The sequence below is a fragment of the Moschus berezovskii genome, chromosome X (assembly GCF_049115385.1).
Source record: "Moschus berezovskii isolate FMDL1 chromosome X, NW_MosBer_1.0, whole genome shotgun sequence".
In the NCBI taxonomy this organism is placed as follows: domain Eukaryota; kingdom Metazoa; phylum Chordata; class Mammalia; order Artiodactyla; family Moschidae; genus Moschus; species Moschus berezovskii.
In genome coordinates, this window is record NC_142488.1 from 46,932,060 (window position 1) to 46,957,696 (window position 25,637).

General features: G+C 39.7%; 1 protein-coding gene across 1 annotated transcript in view; it reads left to right on the forward strand.

Annotated features, from left to right (window-relative positions):
* The first annotated feature begins 242 nt into the window (after positions 1–242).
* The window catches only part of ZC3H12B (zinc finger CCCH-type containing 12B), a 52,952-nt gene continuing 27,557 nt past the window's right edge, over positions 243–25,637 (forward strand). The window contains exon 1 of the mRNA XM_055438528.1: positions 243–850. Coding sequence (XP_055294503.1) covers positions 243–850 — 608 coding nt within the window. The remainder of the gene's footprint in view (positions 851–25,637) is intronic.

Sequence of the window (25,637 nt, forward strand, 5' to 3'; positions counted from 1 at the left end):
TAGTTTCTTAGGAAGAAAGCACCATATTCTAAAATAACTTTCCATAAGTTTACTAAACATCATTATGATATGTGTGTTTATTTGTAGGAACTGGTAACATCTAAACATAACAAACCAAACAGGCAAAGTCTTGTGCCACCACTGCCACCACATTTTATGCAAAGGAATGCCAAAGTACATGAATTCCAAGCAGGCTAAAAATAAAAAAAGCTGATTAGACCCTAGACTGCCCACTGAACGGGATGACAGCTACCGCTGCAGTGGAAACACCAAAAATGAAGAAGAGTGCCTCCAAGGAAGAGAAGCAGCAGTCGAAGCAAGAGAATACAGAGCAGGGCAATGCTGATTCTGAAGAGTGGCTGGGCTCTGAGAGTGACCCTGAACAAATGAGCCTTAAAAACAGCAACAATGACAATAGCTGTCAACTGGGAGATGTTCAACTGAATAAAAAGGAGATCCTTTCTAAGCCACACCGCCAGCTATGTAGGTCACCCTGCTTAGATCATCCAAGCTTCTCCCAGAGCAGCATTCTACATGATGGGAAACTTGACTTGGAAAAAGAATACCAAACCAAGATGGATTTTGCTTTAAAGTTGGGTTATGCAGAGGAACAGATTCAATCAGTGCTGAACAAGTTGGGTCCAGAATCACTTATTAATGATGTATTGGCAGAGCTTGTCAGACTTGGGAACAAAGGTGATTTGGAAGGCCAAGTCAACTTGAATCTGTTAGGGCCTCGGGGGCCCAGCTCCAGAGAGATCGCAAGCCCTGAGCTGTCTCTTGAAGATGAAATAGACAACAGTGACAATTTGAGGCCAGTTGTCATAGATGGAAGTAATGTGGCAATGAGGTAAGACTGGTATATTTTCTTTCTCTTTCTTTAAAACTGCCTTGACCTCATAGAAATTGGCTTCCTTTAAAATATAGGAGGCCTTTAGTTGTCTGTGATTTGTGCTTCTCTTGATGGACAGAAGCTAAAATGATATCCTGACTGGCCTTTAATATTGCCTTTGAAATTGTTGCAATCTTGTTTTCAGGTGTTCTGAAAGCACCTTAGACATCAGTGATACTTCAGAGAAGATGTAACCAATCAGCATTTGTTCCTCTTGAGGTCCCCTTTCCCACCTCTACTTGGCTGAACAAATCATCCTGAAAATAGTGCTTTTATAATGTCACTTGGGGGCTTACTTGGGAACTTTAAGTAATTCAAAATTTCCAAGCCTACCTCAAATTTGGATCCCTTTGCTTGACTTTGTGATTTGATCTTTCCCTCCTCCCACTTGATTGCATCTCTCATGCATACTACATTTATATTAATCTCTTTAACAAACTCCGTGTAAATTGTGATGATTCCTATCCCCACTACATGGGTTTATGTCATTTTCCAGTCTAGGAGTGATCCCTCCTTATCTCTATACCCTTCAAGTTGTATTGCAACCACAAGTACCATTCTGACTTTTCTCATCCCAATGATTGTCTCTGAGCTGAAGTAACATGGTAGACTGAATAATAGTCCCCTAATGATGTCCACGTCCTAATCCTTAGAATTTGAGAATATATTTTCCTACATGATAAAAAGGAACTTTGCAAATATGATTAAGCTAATGACCTTGAGATGGGGGAAATTATCCTGTATTTTATGGTAAGCTCAATGTAACCTCAAGGGTCCTTATAAAAGGGAGGGAGGCAACAGGATCAGAATGAATAGTAGGTGATTTGATGACAGAAACAAGAAGTTGGAGAGATGTAAGAAAGAGACAGTGAGCCAAGGAATGTGAGCAGCCTACAGAAACTGAAGAAGTTAAAGGAAGCATTCTTCTTTGCAGCTTGCAGAAAGAACACAGCCTTGTCAATATCTTGATTTTTCAGGCAAAAATACTGGAGTGTTCTCAATATTGGAGAGTATTCTCAACCCAGGGATCTTCTTGACCCAGAGAATGAACCTGCATCTCCTGTGTCCCCTGCATTGTAGGCAGATTCTTTATCTCCTGAGCCAGTGAGTGAAAGTCTTCCAGTCGTGTCCGACTCTTGGCAACCCCATGGACTATACAGCCCATGAAATTATCCAGGCCAGAATACTGGAGTGGGTAGCCTTTCCCTTCTACAGAGAATCTTCTCAACCCAGGGATTGAACTCAGGTCAACCGCATTACAGGTGGATTCTTTACCAGCTGAGCCAGAAGGGAAGCCCAAGAATACTGAAATAGGTAGCCTAACCCTTTTCCAGCGGATCTTCCTGACCCAGGAATCAAACCGGGGTCTCCTGCATTACATGCAGATTCTTTACCAACTGAGCTATGGCTTCCCTGATACCACATACAAAAATAAAGTAAAAATGAATTAAATACCTAAATATAAGACCATAAGCCATAAAATTTCTAAAGGAAAACATAGGCAGAATACTCTTTGACATAAATCACAGCTATATGCTTTTAAACCTGTCTCCTAAAGCAAAGGAAATAAAAGTAAAAGTAAACAAATGGTACCAAATTAGACTTAAAAGCTATTGCATAACAAAGGAAACTTTTGACAGAATGAAAAGAAAACCTACTGAATAGAAGAAAATTTTTGCTGGTGATAAGACTGTTAGGATTAATGTCCAAAATGCACAAACAGTTCATACAATTCAATATTTTAAAAAACCAAACAATTCAATTTAAAAACGAGCATAAAACTTGAATCAATATGTTTCCAAAGAAGATATACAGATGGCCAACTGGCACATGAAAGAATGCTCGACATTGCTAATAATCAGGGAAATGCAAGTCAAAACTAAGGTGAGACAGCACCTCACACATGTCAGAATGACTATTGTCAAATAGACCACACACACAGAAAAAATCAAGTGTGTTGGTGAAGATGTGGAGAAAAGGGAGCCCTACTGTACTGTTGGTGGGAATGTAAAGTGGTATAGCCATTATAAAAAGAGCAAAAATATTTTTCATGAGAGTAAAAATAGAACTATTATATGATCCAACTATTCCACTCCTGTGTATATATCTGAAGGGAGCAAAAACACTGATTTTGAAAAAAAAATGTATATATATATATATATATATATATATATATATATATATATAGCCCAATGTTCACAGTAGCATTATTTACAATAGCCAAGATATGGAAGCAAACTTAGTGTCCATAAGCTGATGACTGGATAAAGGAACTGTGGTATATATGCAATGAAATGTTACTCAGCCATAAAAAAAGAATGAAAATTGACTATTTGCAACAGTATGGGTGAATCTAGAGTGTATTATGCTTAGTGAAAAAGTAAGACAGAGAAAGGCAAATGCTGTATGCTATCACTTATATGTGTAATTTAAAAATAAAATGGAATATAACAAAATGAAAACAGACTCAAGTATGTAAAGAACACACTAGTGGTTACTACTGGGAAGAAAGATGGAGGAGACGCAAAATAGAGTTAGGATATTGAAAAGTACCTAGTACTATGTATAAAATAAATAACATACAAGGATACATTTTACATCACAGAAAAATATAGTCAATATTTTATTAAAAAAAAAAAAACTTTGCTGATGTTCAGTCACTAAGTCATGTCCAACTCTTTGCAACCCCACGGACTGCAGCACACCAGGCTTCCCTGTCCTTCACTATCTCCTGGAATTGGCTCAAATTTATGTCCATTGAGTGACTGATGCTACCTATTGAATGGCTATGTTGTACACATGAAAGAAATATAGTATTGTAAAACAACTATACTTTAACAAAAATATAATATTTGAAGAAAGGATTCTGTAAATGCATTCCCTGCTATTAGAAATTATGTCAAGTGTTCTTAATAACACTACTGGCCACACAGTATATTGCAGGAGCATTGGAGTCAGATTTTAATACAAATTGTCATTTATAATTTGTGTGGCCTTGGGCAGTTATTCAATCTCTGAACTCAATCTCTGCTCATCTGCAGGCTAACTCAGAATATGCAAAGTACTTGGCACAGAATAGATTATAGATATTAGTTTCATGTTATTCATCTGAAGTCAGAAAACTTAAGTTCGCACTTTGTACATATTATCTATAACAAGTGTTCCCAAGTCATTTAACCTGGCTGAACTCTAGTTTTCTCATCTGTAAAATACAGCTTTTATGAAGAATATACGGAACTATATATTAAAATGTACCTTCAGATAGCCTGCTAAGCAATTCCTGCTAAATATTCCATGTATGGCTCAAAACACTTGCCCCCATCCCCAGAGATGTGGAAACATCCATTATTGAGCTATGTACTGTGGGGAAAAAATAGGGAAACATAAAACAAGGTCCTGCCCTCAAAGACAATGGGATAATCAAATGAAAAACTTGCCAGTATAAGATGCTCTGATTGTTTATGACTTTAATTTCATTTTCTTACATATAGCTGTCCAGTTTTCCCAGCATCACTTATTGAAGAGACTGTCTTTTCTCCATTGCATATTCCTGCCTCCTTTATTGTAGATTAATTGACCATAAGTGTATGGGGATGTTTTTCAGGGGTCTTTATTCTGTTCCATTAAGCTTGTGTCTGTTTTTGAACCAGTACCATACTCCTTTGATTACTGTAGTTTCATAGCATATTCTGAAGCCAGAGCACATGACTTCTCAGCTTTGTACTTTCTCAAGTTCATTGGCTATTTGAGGTAATTTTTTCATACAAATTTTAAAATTATTTGTTTATTTTCTGTGAAAATTCCTTTGATGTATTGATAGGAATGGCATTTAATTGGTAGATTATTTTGAGTATTACAGACACTTTAACAATATTAATACTTAGTGAGAAATAGATTTAAGGGACTAGATCTGATAGACAAAGTACCTGATGAACTATGAACGGAGGTTTGCAATATTCTACAGGAGACAGGAATCGAGATCATCCCCAAGAAAAAGAAACGCAAAAAAGCAAAATGGCTGTCTGAGAAGGCCTTACAAATAGCTGTGAAAAGAAGGGAAGTGAAAAGCCAGGAGAAAAGGAAAGATATAAGCATCTGAATGTACAGTTCCAAAGAATAGCAAGGAGAGATGAGAAAGCATTCCTCAGTGATCAATGCAAAATAATAGAGGAAAACAACAGAATGGGAAAGACTAGAGATCTCTTGAAGAAACTTAGAGATACCAAGGGAACACTTCATGCAAAAATGGGCTAGATAATAGACAGAAATGGTAAGGACCTAACAGAAGGAGAAGATATTAAGAAGAGGTGGCAAGAATACACAGAAGAACTGTACAAAGAAAAATCTTCATGACCCAGATAATCACGATGGTGTGATCACTCACCTTGAGACAGATATCCTGGAATGTGAAGTCAAGTGGGCCTTAGAAAGCACCACTATGAACAAAGGTAGTGGAGGTGATGAAATTCCAGTTGAGCTAATTCAAATCCTGAAAGATGATGCTGTGAAAGTGTTGCACTCAATATGCCAGCAAATTTGGAAAACTCAGCATGGCCACAGGACTGGAAAAGGTCAGTCTTCATCCCAATCCCAAAGAAAGGAAATGCCAAAGACTGCTCAAACTACCACACAATTTCACTCATCTCACACGCTAGTAAAGTCATGCTCAAAATTCTCCAAGCCAGGCTTTAGCAATATGTGAACCATGAACTTCCAGATGTTCAAGTTGGTATTAGAAAAGGCAGCAGAGCCAGAGATCAAATTGCTAACATCTGATGGATCATAGAAAAAGCAAGAGAGTTCCAGAAAAACATCTATTTCTGCTTTATTGACTATGACAAAGCCTTTGACTGTGTGAATCACAATAAACTGTGGAAAATTCTAAAAGAGATGGGTATACCAGACCACCTGACCTGCCTCTTGAGAAACCTATATACAGGTCAGGAAGCAACAGAATTGGACATGGAACAACAGACTGGTTCCAAATAGGAAAAGGAGTACGTCAAGGCTGTATATTGTCACCCTCCTTATTTAATTTATATGCAGAGTATATCATGAATAACGCTGGGCTGGAGGAAGCACAAGCTGCAATCAGGATTACCAGGACAAATATCAATAACCTCAGATATGTTGATGACACCACCCTTATGGCAGAAAGTGAAGAAGAACTCAAAAGCCTCTTGATGAAAGTGAAAGAAGAGAGTGGAAAAAGTTGGCTTAAAGCTCAACATTCCGAAAACTAAGATCATGGCATCCAGTTCCATCACTTCATGGCAAATAGATGGGGAAACAGTGGCTTACTTTATTTTTCTGGGCTCCAAAATCACTGCAGATGGTGATTGCAGCCATGAAATTAAAAGACGCTTACTCCTTGGAAGGAAAGTTATGACCAACCTAGAGAGCATATTAAAAAGCAGAGACAATTATTTGCCAAAAAAGGTCCATCTAGTCAAGACAATGGTTTTTCCAGTGGTCATATATGGATGTGAGAGTTGGAATATGAAGAAAACTGAGTGCAGAAGAATTGATGCTTTTGAATTGTTGTGTTGGAGAAGACTCTTGAGAGTCCCTTGGACTACAAGGAGATCAAACCAGTCCATCCTAAAGGACATCAGTCTTAGGTGTTCATTAGAAGGACTGAGGTTGAAGCTGAAACTGCAATACTTTGGCTACCTGATGCGAAGAGCTGACTCATTGGAAAAGACTCTGATGCTGGGAAAGATTGAAGGCAGGAGGACAAAGGGATGACAGAGGATGAGATGGTTGAATGGCATCGCTTACTCAATGGACTAGAGTTTTAGTAAATTCTGGGAGTTGGTGATGGACAGGTAGGTGTGGTGTGCTGCAGCCCATGGAGTCATGAAGAGTCAGACATGACTGAGCGACTGAACTGAACTGAACTGAATTCAAAAACAGGGTGTATCTTTCAATCTGTTTGTGTTTTCCTTAATTTCTTTCATCATCTTACAGTTTTCTGAGCACATCCCATTTACCTTCTTAGGTAGCTTTCAGTTCAGTCACTCAGTCGTGTCCGACTCTTTGTGACCCCCATGAACTGCAGCACACCAGGCCTCCTTGTCCATCACTATCTCCCGGAGTCCACCCAAACTCATGTCCATTGAGTCAGCGATGCTGTCCAACCATTTTATCCTATGTCGTCCCCTTCGCCTCCTTCCCTCAATCTTTCCCAGCTTCAGGGTCTATTCCAATGAGTCAGCTCTTCCCATCAGGTGGCCAAAGTATTGGAGTTTCAGCTTTAGCATCAGTCCTTCCAATGAACACCAAGGATTGATCTCCTTTAGAATGGAATGGTTGGATCTCCTTGCAGTCCAAGGGACTCTCAAGAGTCTTCTCCAGAACCACAGTTCAAAAGCATCAATTCTTCGGCGATCAGCTTTCTTTATAGTCCAACTATCATATCCAAACATGACCACTGGAAAAACAATAGCCTTGACTATCTGGGTCTTTATGGACAAAGTAATGACTCTGCTTTTTAATATGCTGTCTAGGTTGGTCAAAACTTTCCTTCCAAGGAATAACTGTCTTTTAATTTCATGGCTGCAGTCACCATCTGCAGTGATTTTGGAGCCCAGAAAAATAAAGTAAGCCACTGTTTCCACTGTTTCCCCATCTATTTCCCATGAAGGGATGGGACCAGATGCCATGATCTTAGTTTTCGGAATGTTGAGATTTAAGCCAACTATTTCACTCTCCTCTTTCACTTTCATCAAGAGGCTTTTTAGTTCTTCTTCACTTTCTGCCATAAGGGTGATGTCATCTGCGTATCTGAGGTTATTGATATTTCTCCCGGCAATCTTGACTCCAGTTTGTGCTTCCTCTAGCCCAGCGTTCCTCATGATGTACTCTGCATATAAGTTAAATAAGCATGGTCAATATACAGCCTTGACGTACTCCTTTTCCTATTTGGAACCAGTCTGTTGTTCCATGTACAGTTCTGACTGTTGCTTCCTGACCTGCATACAGGTTTCTCAAGAGGCAAGTCAGGTGGTCTGGTATTCCCATCTCTTGAAGAATTTTCCACAGTTTATTGTGATCCACACAGTCAAAGGCTTTGGCATAGTCAGTGAAAGGTTGTTGCTGAATCACGCAAAGACAGTGGTATTCTTGGCCTCTGGAGGAGAAGAATTCAATCCGGAGCCAGAGATGAGGCTTGATCGCTCAGAGCTTTTGTGTAATAAAGTTTTATTAAAGTATAAAGGAGATAGAGAAAGCTTCTGACATAGACATCAGAAGGGGGTAGAAAGAGTACCGGCTTGCTAGTGTTCGCAATGGAGTTATATACTCTCCAGTGAATCCAAAGAATGTCTGGAGGTTGTAAAGACCAGACCTACTCCCATAATTTATATTTTAAGATAACATGATTAGCCAGGTTTAAGCTAGAGACTGTCCTCAGGCAGAATACATAATCCTAAGGAATGTAGAGGATAAATAAGTTTGTCCTTTTCTCCTTCTTGAGAATTCCAGATCCCTCTCTCCTCGGGGACCCCTAGACTTCTTATCAACCTGCCTAGGAAATGACTCTCTCATCAATAAGGCAGAAATAGATGTTTTTCTGGCTCTATTCCTTTTTCCATGATCCAGCGGATGTTGGCAGCTTGATCTCTGGTTCCTCTGCCTTTTCTAAAACCAGCTTGAACATCTGGAAGTTTAAAGTTCACGTATTGCTAAAGCCTGGCTTGGAGAATTTTAAGCATCACTTTAGTAGCATGTGAGATGAGTGAAATTTTGCAGTAGTTTGAGCAGTCTTTGGCATTTCCTTTCTTTGGGATTGGAATGAAAACTGACCTTTTCCAGTCCTGTGGCCACTGTTGAGATTTTTAAATTTGCTGACATATTGAGTGCAGCACTTTCACACCATCATCTTTTAGATTTGAAACAGCACAACTGGAATTCCATCACCTCCACTAGCTTTGTTCATAGTGACACTTCCTAAAGCCCACTGGACTTCACATCCCATGATGTGTGGCTCTAGGTGAGTGTGAGTGATCTCAGTATCATGATTGTCTGGGTCGTGAAGATCTTTCTTGCACAGTTCTTCTGTGTATTCTTGCCACCTCTTCTTAATATCTTCTGCTTCTGTTAGGTCCCATTTCTGTCCTTTCTTGAGCCCATCTTTTCATAAAATGTTCGCTAGATATCTCTAATTTTCTTTTAGAGATCTCTAGTCTTTCCCATTGGAGAAGGAAATGGCAACCCACTCCAGTGTTCTTGCCTGGAGAATCTCAGGGATGGGGGAGCCTGGTGGGCTGCCGTTTATGGGGTCACACAGAGTCGGACACGACTGAAGTGACTTAGCAGCAGCACCAGCAGCAGCAGTCTTTCCTTTGTATTCTTTTCCTCAAAATCTTTGCATTGATAACTGAGGAAGGTTTTCGTATCTCCCCTTGCTATTATTTGGAACTCTGCATTCAAATGGGTATATCTTTCCTTTTCTCCTTTGCTTTGTGCTTCTCTTCTTTTCACAGATATTTGTAAGGTCTCCTCAGACAGCCATTTTGCTTTTTTGCATTTCTTTTTCTGGGATGGTCTTGATCCCTGTCTCCTGTACAATGTCGCAAACCTTTGTCCATAGTTCATTGGACACGCTCTCTATCAGATCTGGTCCCTTCAATCTATTTCTTACTTCCACTGTATAGTCATGAGGGATTTGATCTAGGTCATACCTGGTAGTTTTATCTGGTAAATCTAGGTAGCTTTATCCCTAACTATTTTATTCTTTTGACGAGATGATGAGTGGGATTGTTTCCTGAATTTCACTTTCTGAAAGTTCATTGTTAGTGTATAGAAATTCAACATATTTTTAATAGTAATTTTTGTATTCTGTAACATTACTGAATATATTAGTTCTAGTATTTTATTCTGGAGAATTTAATGTTTTGTTTATATAGTATCTTTTGATTTAGAGCATTAATCTATTGATATATAAAGTGATTGTACCTAGGTATGTACTTATTGCCATATTGTTACTGTTTTTCTGGTTATTTCTATAGTTCTTCTCTATTCCTGTCTTCTTCTTGTAGTTTGATGACTTTTTAGTGGTATCCTTGTGTTCATGTCTAGATTTTTGTGTATCTATTGTAAGTTTTTGCTTTGAGGTTAGCATGGGGTTTGTATATATTGACTGTAACTATATGTACTTGCTTTTATACACAATTTTATTTTTTATATCATTTTTATAATCATTTTTTAATTTATTTTTTTATTGGAAGCTAATTATTTTACAATATTATATTGGTTGGTTTTGCCATACATTGACATGAATTCGCCCCGGGTGTACATGAGTTCCCCCTCCCGAACCCCGCTCCCACCTCCCTCCTCCCCTTATCCTCCCTCTGCGTCATCCCCGCATACCAGCCCCGAGCATCCTGTAACATGCATCGACCCTGAACTGGCGATTCGTTTCACATATGATAATATACATGTTTCAATGCCATTCTCCCAAACCATCCCACCCTCACCCTCTCCCACAGAGTCCCAAAGACTGTTCTATATATCTGAGTCTCTTTTGCTGTCTTGTATACAGGGTTATCATTTGCATCTTTCTAAATTCCATATATATGCATTAGTATATTGTATTGGTGTTTTTCTTTCTGGCTTACTTCACTCTGTATAATAGGCTCTAGTTTCATCCATCTCATTAGAACTGGTTCAAATGCATTCTTTTTAATGGCTGAGTAATACTCCATTGTGTATATGTACCAAAACTTTCTTATCCATTCATCTGCAGATGGAAATTTAGGTTGCTTCCATGTCCTAGCTATTATAAACAGTGTTTCAATGAACATTGGAGTACATGTGTCTCTTTCAATTCTGGTTTCCTTGGTGTGTATGCCCAGGAGTGCGATTGCTAGATCATATGGCAGTTTTATTTCCAGTTTTTTGAGGAATCTCCACACTGCTCTCCACAGTGGCTGTACTAGTTTGCATTCCCACCAACAGTGTAAGAGGGTTCCCTTCTCTCTACACCCTCTCCAGCATTTATTGCATGTAGACTTTTGGATAGCAGCCATTCTGACTGGTGTGAAATGGTATCTCATTGTGGTTTTGATTTGCATTTCTCTGATTATGAGGGATGTTGAGCATTTTTTCATGTGTTTGTTAGCCATTTTTATGTCTTCTTTGGAGAAATGTCTGTTTAGTTCTTGGGCCCATTTTTTGATTGGGTCATTTATTTTTATGGAATTGAGCTGCAGGAGCTGCTTTTATATTTTGGAGATTAATCCTTTGTCAGTTGCTTCATTTGCTATTATTTTCTCCCATTCTGAAGACTGTCTTTTCACCTTGCTTATAGTTTCCTTTGCTGTGCAGAAGCTTTTGATTTTAATTAGGTCCCATGTGTTTATTTTTGCTTTTATTTCCAATATTCTGGGAGGTGGGTCATGGAGGATCCTGCTGTGATTTATGTCGGAGAGTGTTTTGCCTATGTTCTCCTCTAGGAGTTTTATCGTTTCTGGTCTTACATTTAGATCTTTAATCCATTTTGAGTTTATTTTGGTGTATGGTGTTAGGAAGAGTTCTAGTTTCATTCTTTTACAAGTGGCTGACCAGTTTTCCCAGCACCACTTGTTAAAGAGACTGTCTTTTCTCCATTTTATATTTTTACCTCCTTTGTCAAAGATAAGGTGTCCATAGGTGCGTGGATTTATCTCAGGGCTTTCTATTTTGTTCCATTGATCTATATTTCTGTCTTTATGTCAGTACCATACTGTCTTGATGACTGTGGCTTTGTAGTAGAGCCTGAAGTCCGGCAGGTTAACTCCCCCAGTTCCATTTTTCTTCCTCAAGATTGCTTTGGCTATTCGAGGTTTTTTGTATTTCCATACAAATTGTGAGATTATTTGTTCTAGTTCTGTGAAAAATATCGTTGGTAGCTTGATAGGGATTGCATTGAATGTATAAATTACTTTGGGTAGTATACTCATTTTTACAATATTTATTCTTCCAATCCATGAACATGGTATATTTCTCCATCTATTAGTGTCCTCTTTGATTTTCAAGGCTCATTACTTTACAATTATGCAGTGATTTTTGCAATGCGTTTACATTAATCAGCCATGGGTGTACATCTGTTTGCCATCCTGAATCCCCTTCCCACCTCCCTCCCCATACCATCCCTCAGGGTCATCCCAGTGCACCAGCCCTGAGCACCCTGTCTCATGCATCAAACTTGGACTGGCACTCTATTTCATATGTGATAATATACATGTTTCAGTGTTATTCTCTCAAATCTTCCCACCCTTGCCTTCTCCCACAGAGTCCAAAAGTCTGTTTTTACATCTGTATCTCTTTTGCTGTCTCGCACATAAAGTCATCATTACCATGTTTCTAAATTCCATATACATGCTTTAGTATATTGTATTGGTGTTTTTCTTTCTGACTTACTTCACTCTGTACAATAGGCTTCAGTTGCATCCACCTCACTAGAACTGATTCAAATGCATTCTTTTTAATGGCTGAGTAATATTCTGTTGTGCATATGTGCCACAGCTTTCTTTTCCATTTGTCTGCCAATGGACATCTAGGTTGCTTCCATGTCCTGGCTATTATAAACAGTGCTGTGATGAACATTGTGGAACACGTGTCTCTTTAATTCTAGTTTCCTCGGTGTGTGTGCCCACCAGACGGATTTCTGGGTCGTATGGCAGTTCTATTTCCAGGTTTTTAAGGAATCTCCACACTTTTCTCCATAGTGGTTGTACTAGTTTGCATTCTCACCAACAGTGTAAGCGGGTTTCTTTTACTCTGCACCCTCCAGCCATTCTGACCAGCATGAGATGGTACCTCATTGTGGGTTTGATTTGCTTTTCTCTGATAATGAGTGATGTTGAGCATCTTTTCATATATTTGTTAGCCATCTGTATGTCTTCTTGCAGAAATGTCTGTTTAGTTCTTTGGTCCATTTTTTGATTGGGTAGTTTATTTTACTGGAATTGAGCTGCATGTACTGCTTGTATAATTTTGAGATTAATCCTTTATCAGTTGCTTCATTTACTATTATTTTCTCCCATTCTGAAGGCTGTCTTTTCACCTTGCTTATAGTTTCCTTCGTTGTGCAAAAGCTTTTACGTTTAGTTAGTTCCCATTTGCTTATTTTTGCTTTTATGTCCATTACTCTGGGAGGTGGGTCATAGAGGATCCTCTTGTGATTTATGTCAGAGAGTGTTTTGCCTATGATTTCCTCTAGGTGTTTTATAGTTTCTGGGCTTACATTTAGATCTTTAATCCATTTTGAGTTTATTTTTGTGTATGATGTTAGAAAGTGTTCTAGTTTCACTCTTTTACAAGTGGTTGGCCAGTTTTCTCAGCATCACTTGTTAAAAGACATTGTCTTTTCTCCATTGTACATTCTTGCCTTCTTTGTCAAAGATAAGGTGTCCATAGGTGCATGGATTTATCTCTGGACTTTCTATTTTGTTCGATTGATCTGTATTTCTGTCTTTGTGCTAGTACCATACTGCCTTGATAATTGTAGCTTTGAAGTGTAGTCTGAAGTAAGGAAGGTCAATTCCTCCAGTTCCATTCTCTTTTCTCAAGATTGCTTTGGCTATTCGAGGTTTTTTTGTATTTCCATACAAATTGTGAAATTATTTGTTCTAGTTCTCTGAAAAATAACATTGATAGCTTGATAGGTGGAGAAGGCAATGGTACTCCACTCCAGTACTCTTGCCTGGAAAATCCCATGGATGGAGGAGCCTGGTAGGGTGCAGTCCATGGAGTCGCTAGGAGTCAGACACGACTGAGCGACTTCACTTTCACTTTTCACTTTCATACATTGGAGAAGGAAATGGCAACCCACTCCAGTATTCTTGTCTGGAGGATCCCAGGGACGGGGGAGCCTGGTGGGCTGCCGTCTGTGGGGTCGTACAGAGTCGGATACGACTGAAGCGACTTAGCAGCAACAGCAGCTTGACAGGGATTGTACTGAATCTATAGATTGCTTTGGGTAGTGTACTCATTTTCAATATATTGATCCTTCTGACCCATGAACAAGGCATATTTCTCCATCTATTTGTGTCATCTTTGATATTTTTCATAAGTGTTTTATATTTTTCTATATACACGTCCTTTTTTTCTTTCAGTTCAGTTCAGTCACTCAGTCGTGTCTGACTCTTTGTGATCCCATGAATCGCAGCATGCCAGTCCTCCATTTCCCTCACCACCTCCTGGAGTTCACCCAAACTCATTTGCATCAAGTCGGTGATGCCATCCAGCCATCTCATTCTCTGTTGTCCCTTTCTCTTCCTGTCCCCAATCCCTCCCGGCATCAGAGTCTTTTCTAGTGAGTCAACTCATCGCATGAGGTGGCCAAAGTATTGGAGTTTCAGTCTCAGCATCAGTCCTTTCAATGAACACCCAGGATTGATCTCCTTCAGAATGGACTGGTTGAATCTCCTTGCAGTCCAAGGGACTCGCAAGAGTCTTCTCCAATACTACAGTTCAAAAGAATTAATTCTTCAGTGCTCAGCTTTCTTCACAGTCCAACTCTTATATCCATCCATGACCACTGGAAAAACCATAGCCTTGACTAGACGGACCTTTGTTGAAAAGTAATGTGTCTGCTTTTTAATATGCTATCTAGGTCGGTCATAACTTTCCTTGCAAGGAGTAAGCGTCTTTTAATTTTATGGCTGCAATCAGCATCTACAGTGATTTTGGAGCCCAAAAAAATAAAGTCTGATACTGTTTCCACTGTTTCCCCATCTATTTCCCATGAAAATATGGAACCAGATGCCACATTTTTTTCTTTAGGTAGGTTTAATCCTAAGTGTTTTATTCTTTGCGTCGCAATGGTGAACTGTATTGTTCCCTTAATTTCTCTTTCTGTTTACTCATTGTTGTTGTATAGGAATGCAAGGGATTCCTGTGCATAAATTTTATATCCTGCAACTTTACTGTATTCATTGATTAGCTCTAGTAGTTTTCTGGTGACGTCTTAGGGTTTTCTTTTTTTTTTGTCTTAGGGTTTTCTATGTAGAAGATCATGTTGTCTGGAAACAGTGAAAGTTTTACTTCTTTTTATTTTTATACTCTGAATGCTGTGGCTAAAACTTCCAAAACTACGTTGCATAGTAGTGGTGAGAGTGGGCACCCTTGTCTTTTTCCTGACTTTAGGGGAAATGCTTTCAGTTTTTCACCACTGAGGATGTTTCCTGAGGATTTATCATATATGTTTTTTATCATTTTGAGGTATGTTCCCTTTGTGCCTGCTTTCTGGAGGGTTTTTATCATCAATGAATGTTGAAATTTGTCAAAAGCTTTCTCTGTATCTATAGAGATAATCATATGATTTTATCTTTCAATATGTTAATGTGGTGTATCCCATTGATCGATTTGCGAATGGTGAAGAATCCTTGCATCCCTGGGATAAAGACCACTTGGTCATGATGTATGATCTTTTTCATGTGTTGTTGGATTCTGTTTGCGAGAATTTTGTTAAGGATTTTTGCATCTATGTTCATCAGCGATATTGGCCTTTAGTTTTCTTTTTTTGTGGCATTTTGTCTGGTTTTGGAATTAGGGTGATAGTGGCCTCATAGAATGAGTTTGTAATTGTACCTTCCTCTGCAATTTTCTGGAAGAATTTGAGTAGGATAGGTGTTAGCTCTTCTCTACATTTTTGGTAAAATTCAGCTGTGAAGCCATCTGGTCCTGGGCTTTTGTTTGTTGGAAGATTTCTGACTACACTTTTGGTTTCCGTGCTCGTGATGGATCTGTTAAGATTTTCTATTTCTTCCTGGTTCAGTTTTGGAAAGTTATACTTTTCTAAGAATTTTTCCATTCCTTCCAAGTTGTCCATTTTATTGGCATTTAATTGCTGATAGTAGTCTCTTATGATACTTTGTATTTCTGTGTTTTCTGTTGTGATTTCTCCATTTTCATTTCTAATTTTCTTGATTTGATTCTTCTTCCTTTATTTTTGATGAGTCTGGATAATGGTTTGTCTATTTTTCTTCTCAAAGAACCAGCTTTTAGCTTTGTTGATTTTTGCTATGGTCACTGTTATTTCTTTTTCATTTGTTTCTGCCCTAATTTTTATGATTTCTTTCCTTCTACTCACCCTGGAGTTCTTCATTTCTTCCTTTTCTAGTTGTTTTTGGTGTAGAGTTAGGTTATTTATTTGATTTTTTCTTGTTTCTTGAGGTAAGCTTGTGTTGCTATGAACTTTCCCCTTAGCACTGCTTTACTGAATCCCATAGGCTTAGGGTTTTTGTATTTTCATTTTCGTTCATTTCTATGCATATTATGATCTTTTTTGATTTCTTCTATGATTTGTTGGTTATTGAGAAGCATGTTGTTTAGCATCCATGTCTTTGTAATTTTAGTAGCTTCCCCCCCGCCGTGTTTGACATCTAATCTTACTGCATTGTAATCAGAAAAGAGGATTGAAATTATTGCAATTTTCTTGAATTTACCAAGATTCGATTTATGGCCTAGGATGTGATCTACCGTGGAGAAGGTTCCGTGTGCACTTGAGATATAAGTGAAATTCATTGTTTGGGAGTGAAATGTCCTATAGATATCAATTAGGTCAAACGGGTCCATTGTATCATTTAACGTTTGTGTTTCCTTGCTAATTTTCTGTTTACTTTCTCTATCCATAGTTGTGAGTGGTGTATTAAAATGTCCCACTATTATTGTGTTACTGTTAATTTCCCCTTTCATACTTGTGAGCATTTGCCTTACATATTGCAGTGCTCCTATGCTAGGTGCATATATATTTATAATTGTTTTATCTTCTTGGATTGATCCTTTGATCATTATGTAGTGTCCTTTTTTGTCTGTTTTCACATCCTTTATTTCAAAGACTATTTTATCTGATATGTGTATTACCATTCCTGCTTCCTTTTGGTCTCCACTTGCATGAAATATCTTTATCCAGCCCATCACTTTCAGTTTGTATGTGCCCCTTGTTTTGAAGTGGGTCTCTTGTAGAGAGCATATATAAGGGTCTTATTTTAGTATCCATTCAGCCAGTCTTTGTCTTTTGGTTGGGGTATTCAGCCTATTTACATTTAAGGTAATTATTGATAAGTATGACCCCATTGTCATTTACTTTGTTGATTGGGTTTGAGTTTATACATCTTTGCTTTGTTTCCTGTCTAGAGAAGATCTTTTAGCAATTGTTGAAGAGTTGTTTTGGTGGTGCTGAATTCTCTCAGCTTTTGCTTGTCTGTAAAGCTTTTGATTTCTCCTTCATATTTAAATGAGATCCTTACTGGGTACAGTAATCTGGGTTGTAGGTTTTTCTGTTTCATCACTTTAAGTATGTCCTGCCATTCCCTCTGGCCTGAAGAGTTTTTATTGAGAGATCAGCTGTTATCCTTATGGGAATTCCCCAGTGTGTTATTTGCTGTTTTTCCCTTGCTGCTTTTAATATTTGTTCTTTGTTTTTAATTTGATTAATATGTGTCTTGGGGTGTTTCACCTTGGGTTTATCCTATTTGGGACTCTCTGGGTTTCTTGGAATTGGGTGGCTATTTCCTTCCCCATTTTAGGGAAGTTTTCCACTACTATCTCCTCAAGTATTTTCTCATGGCCTTAAATTTTGTCTTCTTCTTCTAGGACTCCTGTGATTCAAATGTTGGGGCATTTAATATTGTCCCAGTGGTCTCTGAGGTTGTCTTCATTTCTTTTCATTCTTTTTTCTTTTTTCCTCTCTGCTTCATTTATTTCCATCATTCTATCTTCCACCTCACTTATCCTATCTTCTGCCTCAATTATTCTACTCTTGGTTCCCTCCAGAGTGCTTTTGATCTCAGTTATTGCATTATTCATTATTGTTTGCCTCTTTTTTGTTTCTTCTAGATCCTGGTTAAATATTTCTTGCATCTTCTCAATCCTTGTCTCCAGACTATTTATCTGTAACTACATTTTGTTTTCAAGATTTTCGATCATATTTATTATCATTGTTCTGAATTCTATTTCAGGTAGACTCCCTATCTCCTCTTTTTTTGTTTGGTTTGGAAGGCATTTATCTTGTTCCTTTACCTGCTGAATATTTCTATGGCTTTTCATCTTGTTTAGATAGCTGTGTTTGGTGTAGCCTTTCTGTATGCTGGAGGTTTGTGGTTCCTCTTTATTGTGGAGGTTCCTCCCTGTAGGTGGGGTTGGACGAGTAGCTTGTCAAGGTTTCCTGGTTAGGGAAGCTTGTGTCTGTGTTCTGGAGCTGCATATCTTCTCTCTGGAGTGCAATGAAATGTCCAGTAGTGAGTTTTGAATTGTCTATGAGTTTGGCGTGACTTTTGGCCACCTGTATTTTAATGCCCACGGTTATGTTCCTTCATTGTTGGAGAACTAGCATGGTATATCTTTTTCTGAAACTTGTTGGCTCTTGGGTGGAGCTTGATTTCAGTGTAGGTATGGAGGCTTTTGGATGAGCTCTTTTCAATTAATGTTCCCTGGAGTCAGAAGTTTTCTGGTGTTCTCACGTTTTGGATTTAAGCCTCCTGCCTCTGACTTTCAGTCTTATTCTTGCAGTAGCCTAAACACATCTCCATCCATACAGCACCGATGATAAAACATATAGGTTAATGGTAAAAAGATTCTCCACAGTGAGAAACACCCAGAGAGGTTCACAGAGTTACATGGAGAAGAGAAGAGGGAGGAGGGAGATAGAAATGACCAGAAGGAGAAGAGGGAGAATCAAAAGGGGAGAGAGCAATCCAGCCAGTAATTAATTCCCGATGTACTCTCCAGCATCTGGAACACTCAGAGAGGTAATGAAATGCGTACTGAAAATTGGATTCTTAAAGGTACAAAACTGATAACAAATACCAAAATGCAAAGATTAAAAATCTAGAGTAGAGGTTAGACTCTCAAAAATACAATCTTAAACTAAAATCACAAAAATTATAATATATATATATATATATATGAAATTTGCTTTAAATACAGGGTCTATTTTGCAAGTTAATAGTAGGTTATAAAAATGAAAATTAAAGGAGCAATAAAGAAAAACAATTTTTTTTAATTAAAAGAATGATAATAGCAAAATATATCTAGGCATTTCTCTGGAGCTGTTGAGGGCAATGTTGCGTCAGTTCAGTTTCAGATAGTTCCTTGTTCCAGCTTATACTTCTTTTCAAGGTCTATAGGCCTCGTCCAGTGTAGTCAATGCTAACAACAGGGTTTTAATCTGTTGAATCTATCGCTTCCAAAGTTGTTCCCTCTTCTTTGTTTATTTTGGTTTCCTCTGCTTGCAAGTCTCGTCAGTGTCTAATTTCCACTCTGACACAAAGGGGCAAAGGTGGTCACTTATTTAGGCTCACTTGTTCAGTTGTGCTGTAGGGAGGGAGGAACAGTGCAAACAAATATCCCTGGCATATGTGGGGAGTGCTCACAGTGTCTAGGCCACACTGGGTTTGCCCCTGCTCATGGCGTGTGTGCTTTCCTGTTCTACACTACTCAGGCTCCAGGTTGCTCTGCAGCGGAACTGTCTAAAGGAGGTCCTGGATTGCATGCACTTCCCAGGTCTAAGCTGCTCAGGTTCAGGTTCTCTTGTACTACACAAAGGCACAGATTCGGTTGGGTCTGCATTTTTTGCCCTTCCCAGGTCCGAGCAGCTCAGGCAACCAGGTTCTTGGCAAGCACACTCTCCCCGGAAGGCAGTGCATCTTATCACCTCCCCAGTCCCAGCCCTTTGGTTTCCGGGGTGCGCAGCAAGAGTGCCATCTCAGGTGTGCCGTGTGTCTCCTCTGGGGAGCTGATCTCTGACTGCAACTGTCCTGGAAGATGTCAACCATCCAGGATCCCAGGAGGACTTGGTTTGCAACTGTGAGCCTGCTCATGGTTTGGTGAAGGATGCCATCTCTGGGAATGAGATGGTCGTTAACCTTCCGGCTCTGGCTGTCACCCACCTGCCTCTCTGCCTCTGGTGGAACGATGGGCCAATCTGCAGCTGGCTAGCTCTCCTCTGGTATTCTCTCAATTCTTTGTTCTGTGAGCAGGCCTGGCAGTGCCTTAGGTCAGAGCTTTTCATGGGAAATTTCTCTCTCTCTCTCTCTCTCTCTGTTTTTCTCTCTCTCTCTGGCTATCCCACTGTTTGTGTTCCTGTTTCACGTTAGCTCCCTCAGATTGTCCTCAGAGCATTCAGGCCTGGTCCTTACCCTAAGCATGCAGCCAGCGTCTCCCTATTCACCCCCACTCACTGTTGGGGGACATGAGTGTCTGGGCTACTTCTCCACTAGGAGTTGTGGTTAGGCATGTAATCTGTGGGGGTTTTTTTCCCTCCCGGTTATGTTGCCCTCTGAGATTCCAAAACTCCCCACAGACCTGCCAGTGAGAGGGTTTCCTGTTGTTTGGAAATTTCTCCTCCTTTACTACTCCCTCCCAGGGTGGGTCTCCATCCCTAACACTTGCTTCTCTTTTTATCTTTTATATTTTGTCCTGCTGCTGCTGCTGCTGCTAAGTCGCTTCAGTCATGTCCAACTCTGTGCAACCCCATAGAGGGCAGCCCACCAGGCTCCCCCATCCCTGGGATTCTCCAGGCAAGAACGCTGGAGTGGGTTGCCATTTCCTTCTCCAATGCATGAAAGTGAAAAGTGAAAGCGAAGTAGCTCAGTTGTGTCCAACTCCTAGCGACCCCATGGACTGCAGCCTACCAGGCTCCTCTGTCCATGGGATTTGTCAGGCAAGAGTACTGGAGTGGTTTGCCATTGCCTTCTCCAGTATTTTTTCCTATCTCATTTCAAAGAGAATGGGCTGCCTTTTTTGTCCCTGGTGTCCTCCGTCAGTGTTCAGAAGTTGTTTTGTGGAAGTTGCTCAGCGTTCAAATGATCTTTTGATGAATTTGTGAGGGAGAAGGTGATCTCCCCGTCCTATTTCTCCACCATCTTAGAACCCCCTCCCCCAGCCCCCATTATCATTCTTTAATTGGAGTATAACTGCCTTACAATGTAGTGTTAGTTTATGATGTACAGCAATGTGAAACAGCTTTATGTATACATACATCCCCTGGGTCTTGAGCCTCCCTCCCACTTCTCCCCATTCCACTCCTCTAGATCATGGCAGAACACTCAGCTGAGCTCCCTGTGCTATACAGCAGCTGCCAATTCACTATCTATTTTATATATACTGCATGGTAGTATATATGTGTATGTTAGTCGCTCAGTTGTGTCCGACTCTTTGCAACCCCATGTACTGTAGTCTGCCAGGCTCCTCTGTCCAAGGGATTTTCCAGGCAAGAATAATGGAATGGGTTGCCATTTTCTCCTCCAGGGGATCTTCCCAACCCAGGAATCGAACCTAGGTCTCCTGCACTACAGGCAGATTCTTTACTCTCTGATCCACTGGATATGTCAATGCTACTCTCTCATTTCATCCCTCCCTCTCCTTCCTGTACTTATTCTAAACTGATAGTCACTAAAGTTCAAATACATGCTTAGGAAACTACATTTTATACTCTCTTCCCCCACATTTTATGTTTTTATGTCTTATTTTATATGTTCATGTCTACCCCTTAACTGTTAATTTTGGTGATTTTACAATTGTTGTCTTTTAATCTCATAGTTGCTCATGTAAGGGGTTGATCCACCACATCTACTATATATTAGCTTTCGCTAGTGGGATTTTTTCTTTCCTATAAATTCTTACTTCTTGTAACATTTTCTTTTCTACTTTAGAGGATACCTTCTAATACTTCCTATAGGGTCAGTTGAGTATTGATTAACTCTTTCAGCTTTTGTCTGAGAAGTGCTTTTCTTCTCCTTCAACTCTGAATAAATCTTCTGAGTGTAGTATCATAAGTTGTAGGTTTTCTCCTTTCAGCACTTTAAATATATCATGCCAGTCCCTTATGACCAGCAAAGTTTCTGTAGAAACATCAATTGATAGTTTTGCAGGAGTTTTCTTATATGTGATTCTTATTTTCTCTTGTTGCCTTTAAATTTTTTCTTTATTTTTAACTTTTGCCATTTTAATTATAATGTGTCTGAATTCATGTTTATGATTACTATTCTTCCTGTACCAAGTAATCTCTTCTTCTGCAATTTTTCAACCATAACTTCATCAACTACATTCTCTACTTCTTTCTCTCTTCTCCTTCCAGGACACTAATGTGAATGTTACTATGGTTGATGTCTCATAGACCCCTTTAGCTATTCTTATTTTTAAAAATTTCTTCTTTTTACTGTTCTGATTGGGTGGTTTCTGTTATACTATCTTCTAGTTCACTTATGTATTTGTTTGTATCACGTGAAAGTGAAGTCGCTCAGTCGTGTCCGACCCTCAGCGACCCCATGGACTACACCCTTCCAGGTTCCTCTGTCCATGGGATTTTCCAGGCAAGAGTACTGGAGTGGGGTGCCATTGGTCTGCTGTTAATTCCTTCTAGTGTGTTTTTTATTTCAATTATTGTATTCTTCAGATCTGACCAGTTCTTTTTTATATTTTTTAATTTTTTGTTAAAATTTTCACTGAGCTTATCTATTCTTTTTCCAAGTTCATTTAGCATTCTTATTACTAATGCTTTGTACTTTTTATCTGGTAAATTATTTATCTTTGTTTTGTCAGGGTTTTGGGGGAAGAAAGTGATCTTGTCTTTCATTTGAAACATATTCCTTTATCTTTTCATTTTGTTTAAATTTCTTTCTATAGAATTAAGTGAAACTGTTAGTACTCTGATCTTGAAGGGGTGTCCTTGTGTGATAGTGTCCCTATGCAGTCTGTGTATGCCCAGTGGCTTTGGTGGGAGAGCTGGATCTGAAATGAGCACAGGTCACATCTTCCCCTGGGTGTTCTGACAGCTACCACCTTAGTTGGAGGTAGGGTTAAATATGGAGAGGCTAGAGACAGAGGCAGATGTGAGCTGGGGCTTCTTCTATGCTTAATGGTGGTTACCACCTTATTGGACATGGGGCTGAGGTCCAAGGTGCTGGAATAGAAGCCCTAAAGATTGGGTTCCAGCTGGTCCATTCCCTCTAAGTGTGCATTCTTCCCTAACAACAGCACCTCCACCCTAGTGGAGAGCAGAACCAGAGCAAGTGGAGCTTGAACAGTAGCCGTGTGAGAGCTGGAGTGCACTCTGGGGCAGTTGTGAGAAATATACCAGAGCCCCAGGCTGTTTTTAATATGCTTTATTTGCCATGTTCCTGGGAGTAAGAAAGTGTGTGTGCATACTCTTCATGATAAAGTCTTAATTTCTCATAGCCCCTATAGTAAATCCCACTGATTTTCAAACCAGATGAGGGGACTCATCCTCCCAGTGTCAGGTCCCAGGGCTGTGGTGCCAAACATGTGGCTAGAATCTCTCACTCCATAGGAAGTATCTCCAAGCTTATGACAACCCCCTCCCCTTCTGTGTCCCCTGCTAGTGGTGTAGGTCCCAACATGATCATTTCTCCTCCTTACTTGACTCCTTGTGGATCTTTCTTGACAGTCTTGGTTGTAGAAGAGACTTTCTGCTTTGTGCTTTGGAGGTGAGGATGAGAAGATCCCAGAACTTCTCCAACCTCCAGTTAGTTTTCAGTGAGAGTAACACCACCGTTTTTACTGTGCTTGTTGGGGGGTGGGAGGTGAGCTCAATGTCCTCTTTCCTCAAGATTGCTTCTCCCATTTTCAAATATATTTAAAAATCATAGCATCATAATACATTGTATAAAGAGGGCTAGATTTTGCCCCCTGTTTAATGAGGGAAAATAGAAGCATAGTAACAAGAAAGTTGAATAACCTGTGCACAATATTCCAGTAATCAGAATAATGCAGTGGGCAGTGAAAAGCAGAGGGTGATTCCTGTGTTCAAAGGACCAAAGATATCTTTGTTTCCCCCCCTCAATAGGCATAAATTGGAGTAATTCTTGGGGGAGAAGAGGTATGAATCTGCTAAAATCAATTTTTTACCAGATCAGACCACCCAAAATACTTTAGATTGGACCTATTTTCCAAGATCTGCCCTTCTTTAAGTGTTTTGTGCTTTGGAGGTGAGGATGAGAAGATCCCAGAACTTCTTTGAGAATTTTGACTTCATGGTGACATAAGATCTGCCTTGTCTTTGGAGTTATGTTAAAGGATTACTGATTATAAAGGATACTTTATGGTTATTTTGCTTTGTAAGGAATAATGAAGAGATTAATTACCAAGGTAATTAGTTTCAACACATCTAGTCAGTGCTGGTAGTAAACTGTCATGCTGATAGGAAGATGAACTTCTTTTTTTTAAATTTTTTTATGTGAACTATTTTTTAAAGTCTTTATTGAATTTATTACAATATTGCTTCTATTGTTTATGTTTTGGTTATTTGGCCATGAGGCATGTAAGATCTTAACTTCGCCCACCAGAGATTGAACCCACACCTCCTGCATTGGAAAGCAAAGTCTTAACCACTGGACTATCAGGGAAGTCCCAGAAGATGAAATTTTGCAATTTGTAGTAGCTGATTTGCTACATTAAATCTACCTCACACAATTTAAATAAAGCAAATAAATCAGCACTCAACCTTATTTTTAAAAACATGTTAAAATAGTGCATAATGGGTCACATGATCTTTTTTTCTAATTGTCAACTGTGTCCTTGTTAGCATCTCTTCCCTTATCTGACTAAGAAAGTTATCATTTTTCATTTATTTATTCTTTAAAGGTTTACTGATCTCTAAACTCTGCATACTAGGCCCTTTTGTAGGACTTCATTGCCAACTTGAAATGTCTATTTGGGCATTTGGTGAAATTTGTGGGATGCTCCTGGAGAAGGAAATGGTAACCCACTCCAGTATTCTTCGCTGGGAAATCCCATGAACAGAGGAGTCTGGTGGGCTACAGTCCATGGGGTCACAAAAGAGTCAGAGACGACTTAGTCATTAAACAACAACATGGGATACTCCAATGGTGTAATTTTAATATATCCTCAATGGAATATTATAGGTGTTTTACAATTTTTCTTAACACAACTGTTCTCACTATGTTAAAAACTTAGTATTATAGGCAGAACACCAGCTGAGAGCAAACAGGAGTACCTGACCAGCAGAAAAGATCTATGCAAAACTCTGTAGGATGAAGGAAGTAGGGGAAAAAACATGAGTGTTAGTAGGATTGGACCTGCCCTTGGCGAGTTGGGCAACTGAACTAGGGGTCTGATTCCCATATCAGGGCAAGTGTCTGGATCAGAGAAGAAACATTTAAGGCTGAGAGTGAAGCAGCTGATCTGTGGCAGCCTAAATGGCATGAGAATCAGACAGTCCTTGCCACAGTCATAGGTACTCCAGACGGGGATGCAGGTCCCCTAGAAGGTTTAGTGGCTGGGAGCTAGAGCACAGGGATTGTGGAGCAATCCCAGAAGAAGGGCTGCTGTTGACTGTGGAGAGATGGATCGAGGAGATGTGAGGGAGGAGACTGTGGTGGGAAAAGCCTGTGGAGGAAAGTCAAGCAGCCATGGAAGCAAGGCAATCCTGCTGAGTCATGCACAGGGCTGGAACCATCACCATAGCCTCTCTTTCCCCAAATGCCAGCATCCTCAGCTGAACAAGATAAAGTCTGGCCCATCAAGTGCCTGGTACGTCGAACAATAGAGTAGGACCCCACCTAGGGTGCCCCTTTAAGTGCCTGATGTGCTGATCTACAGAGTAGGACCCCAGCCAGGGGCGGGGGCGGGGCTGGGGAAGTGGGCTGGCAGGCCCTCTATGTGCCTGATGTGCCAAACAACAGAGAAGAACCTCAGGCAAGGGAGCCCTCAAAGTGCCTGAATGAGCAGAGCTATGGAGAAAGACTAGCCAAAAAGGCCTTCTGATCACCAGATA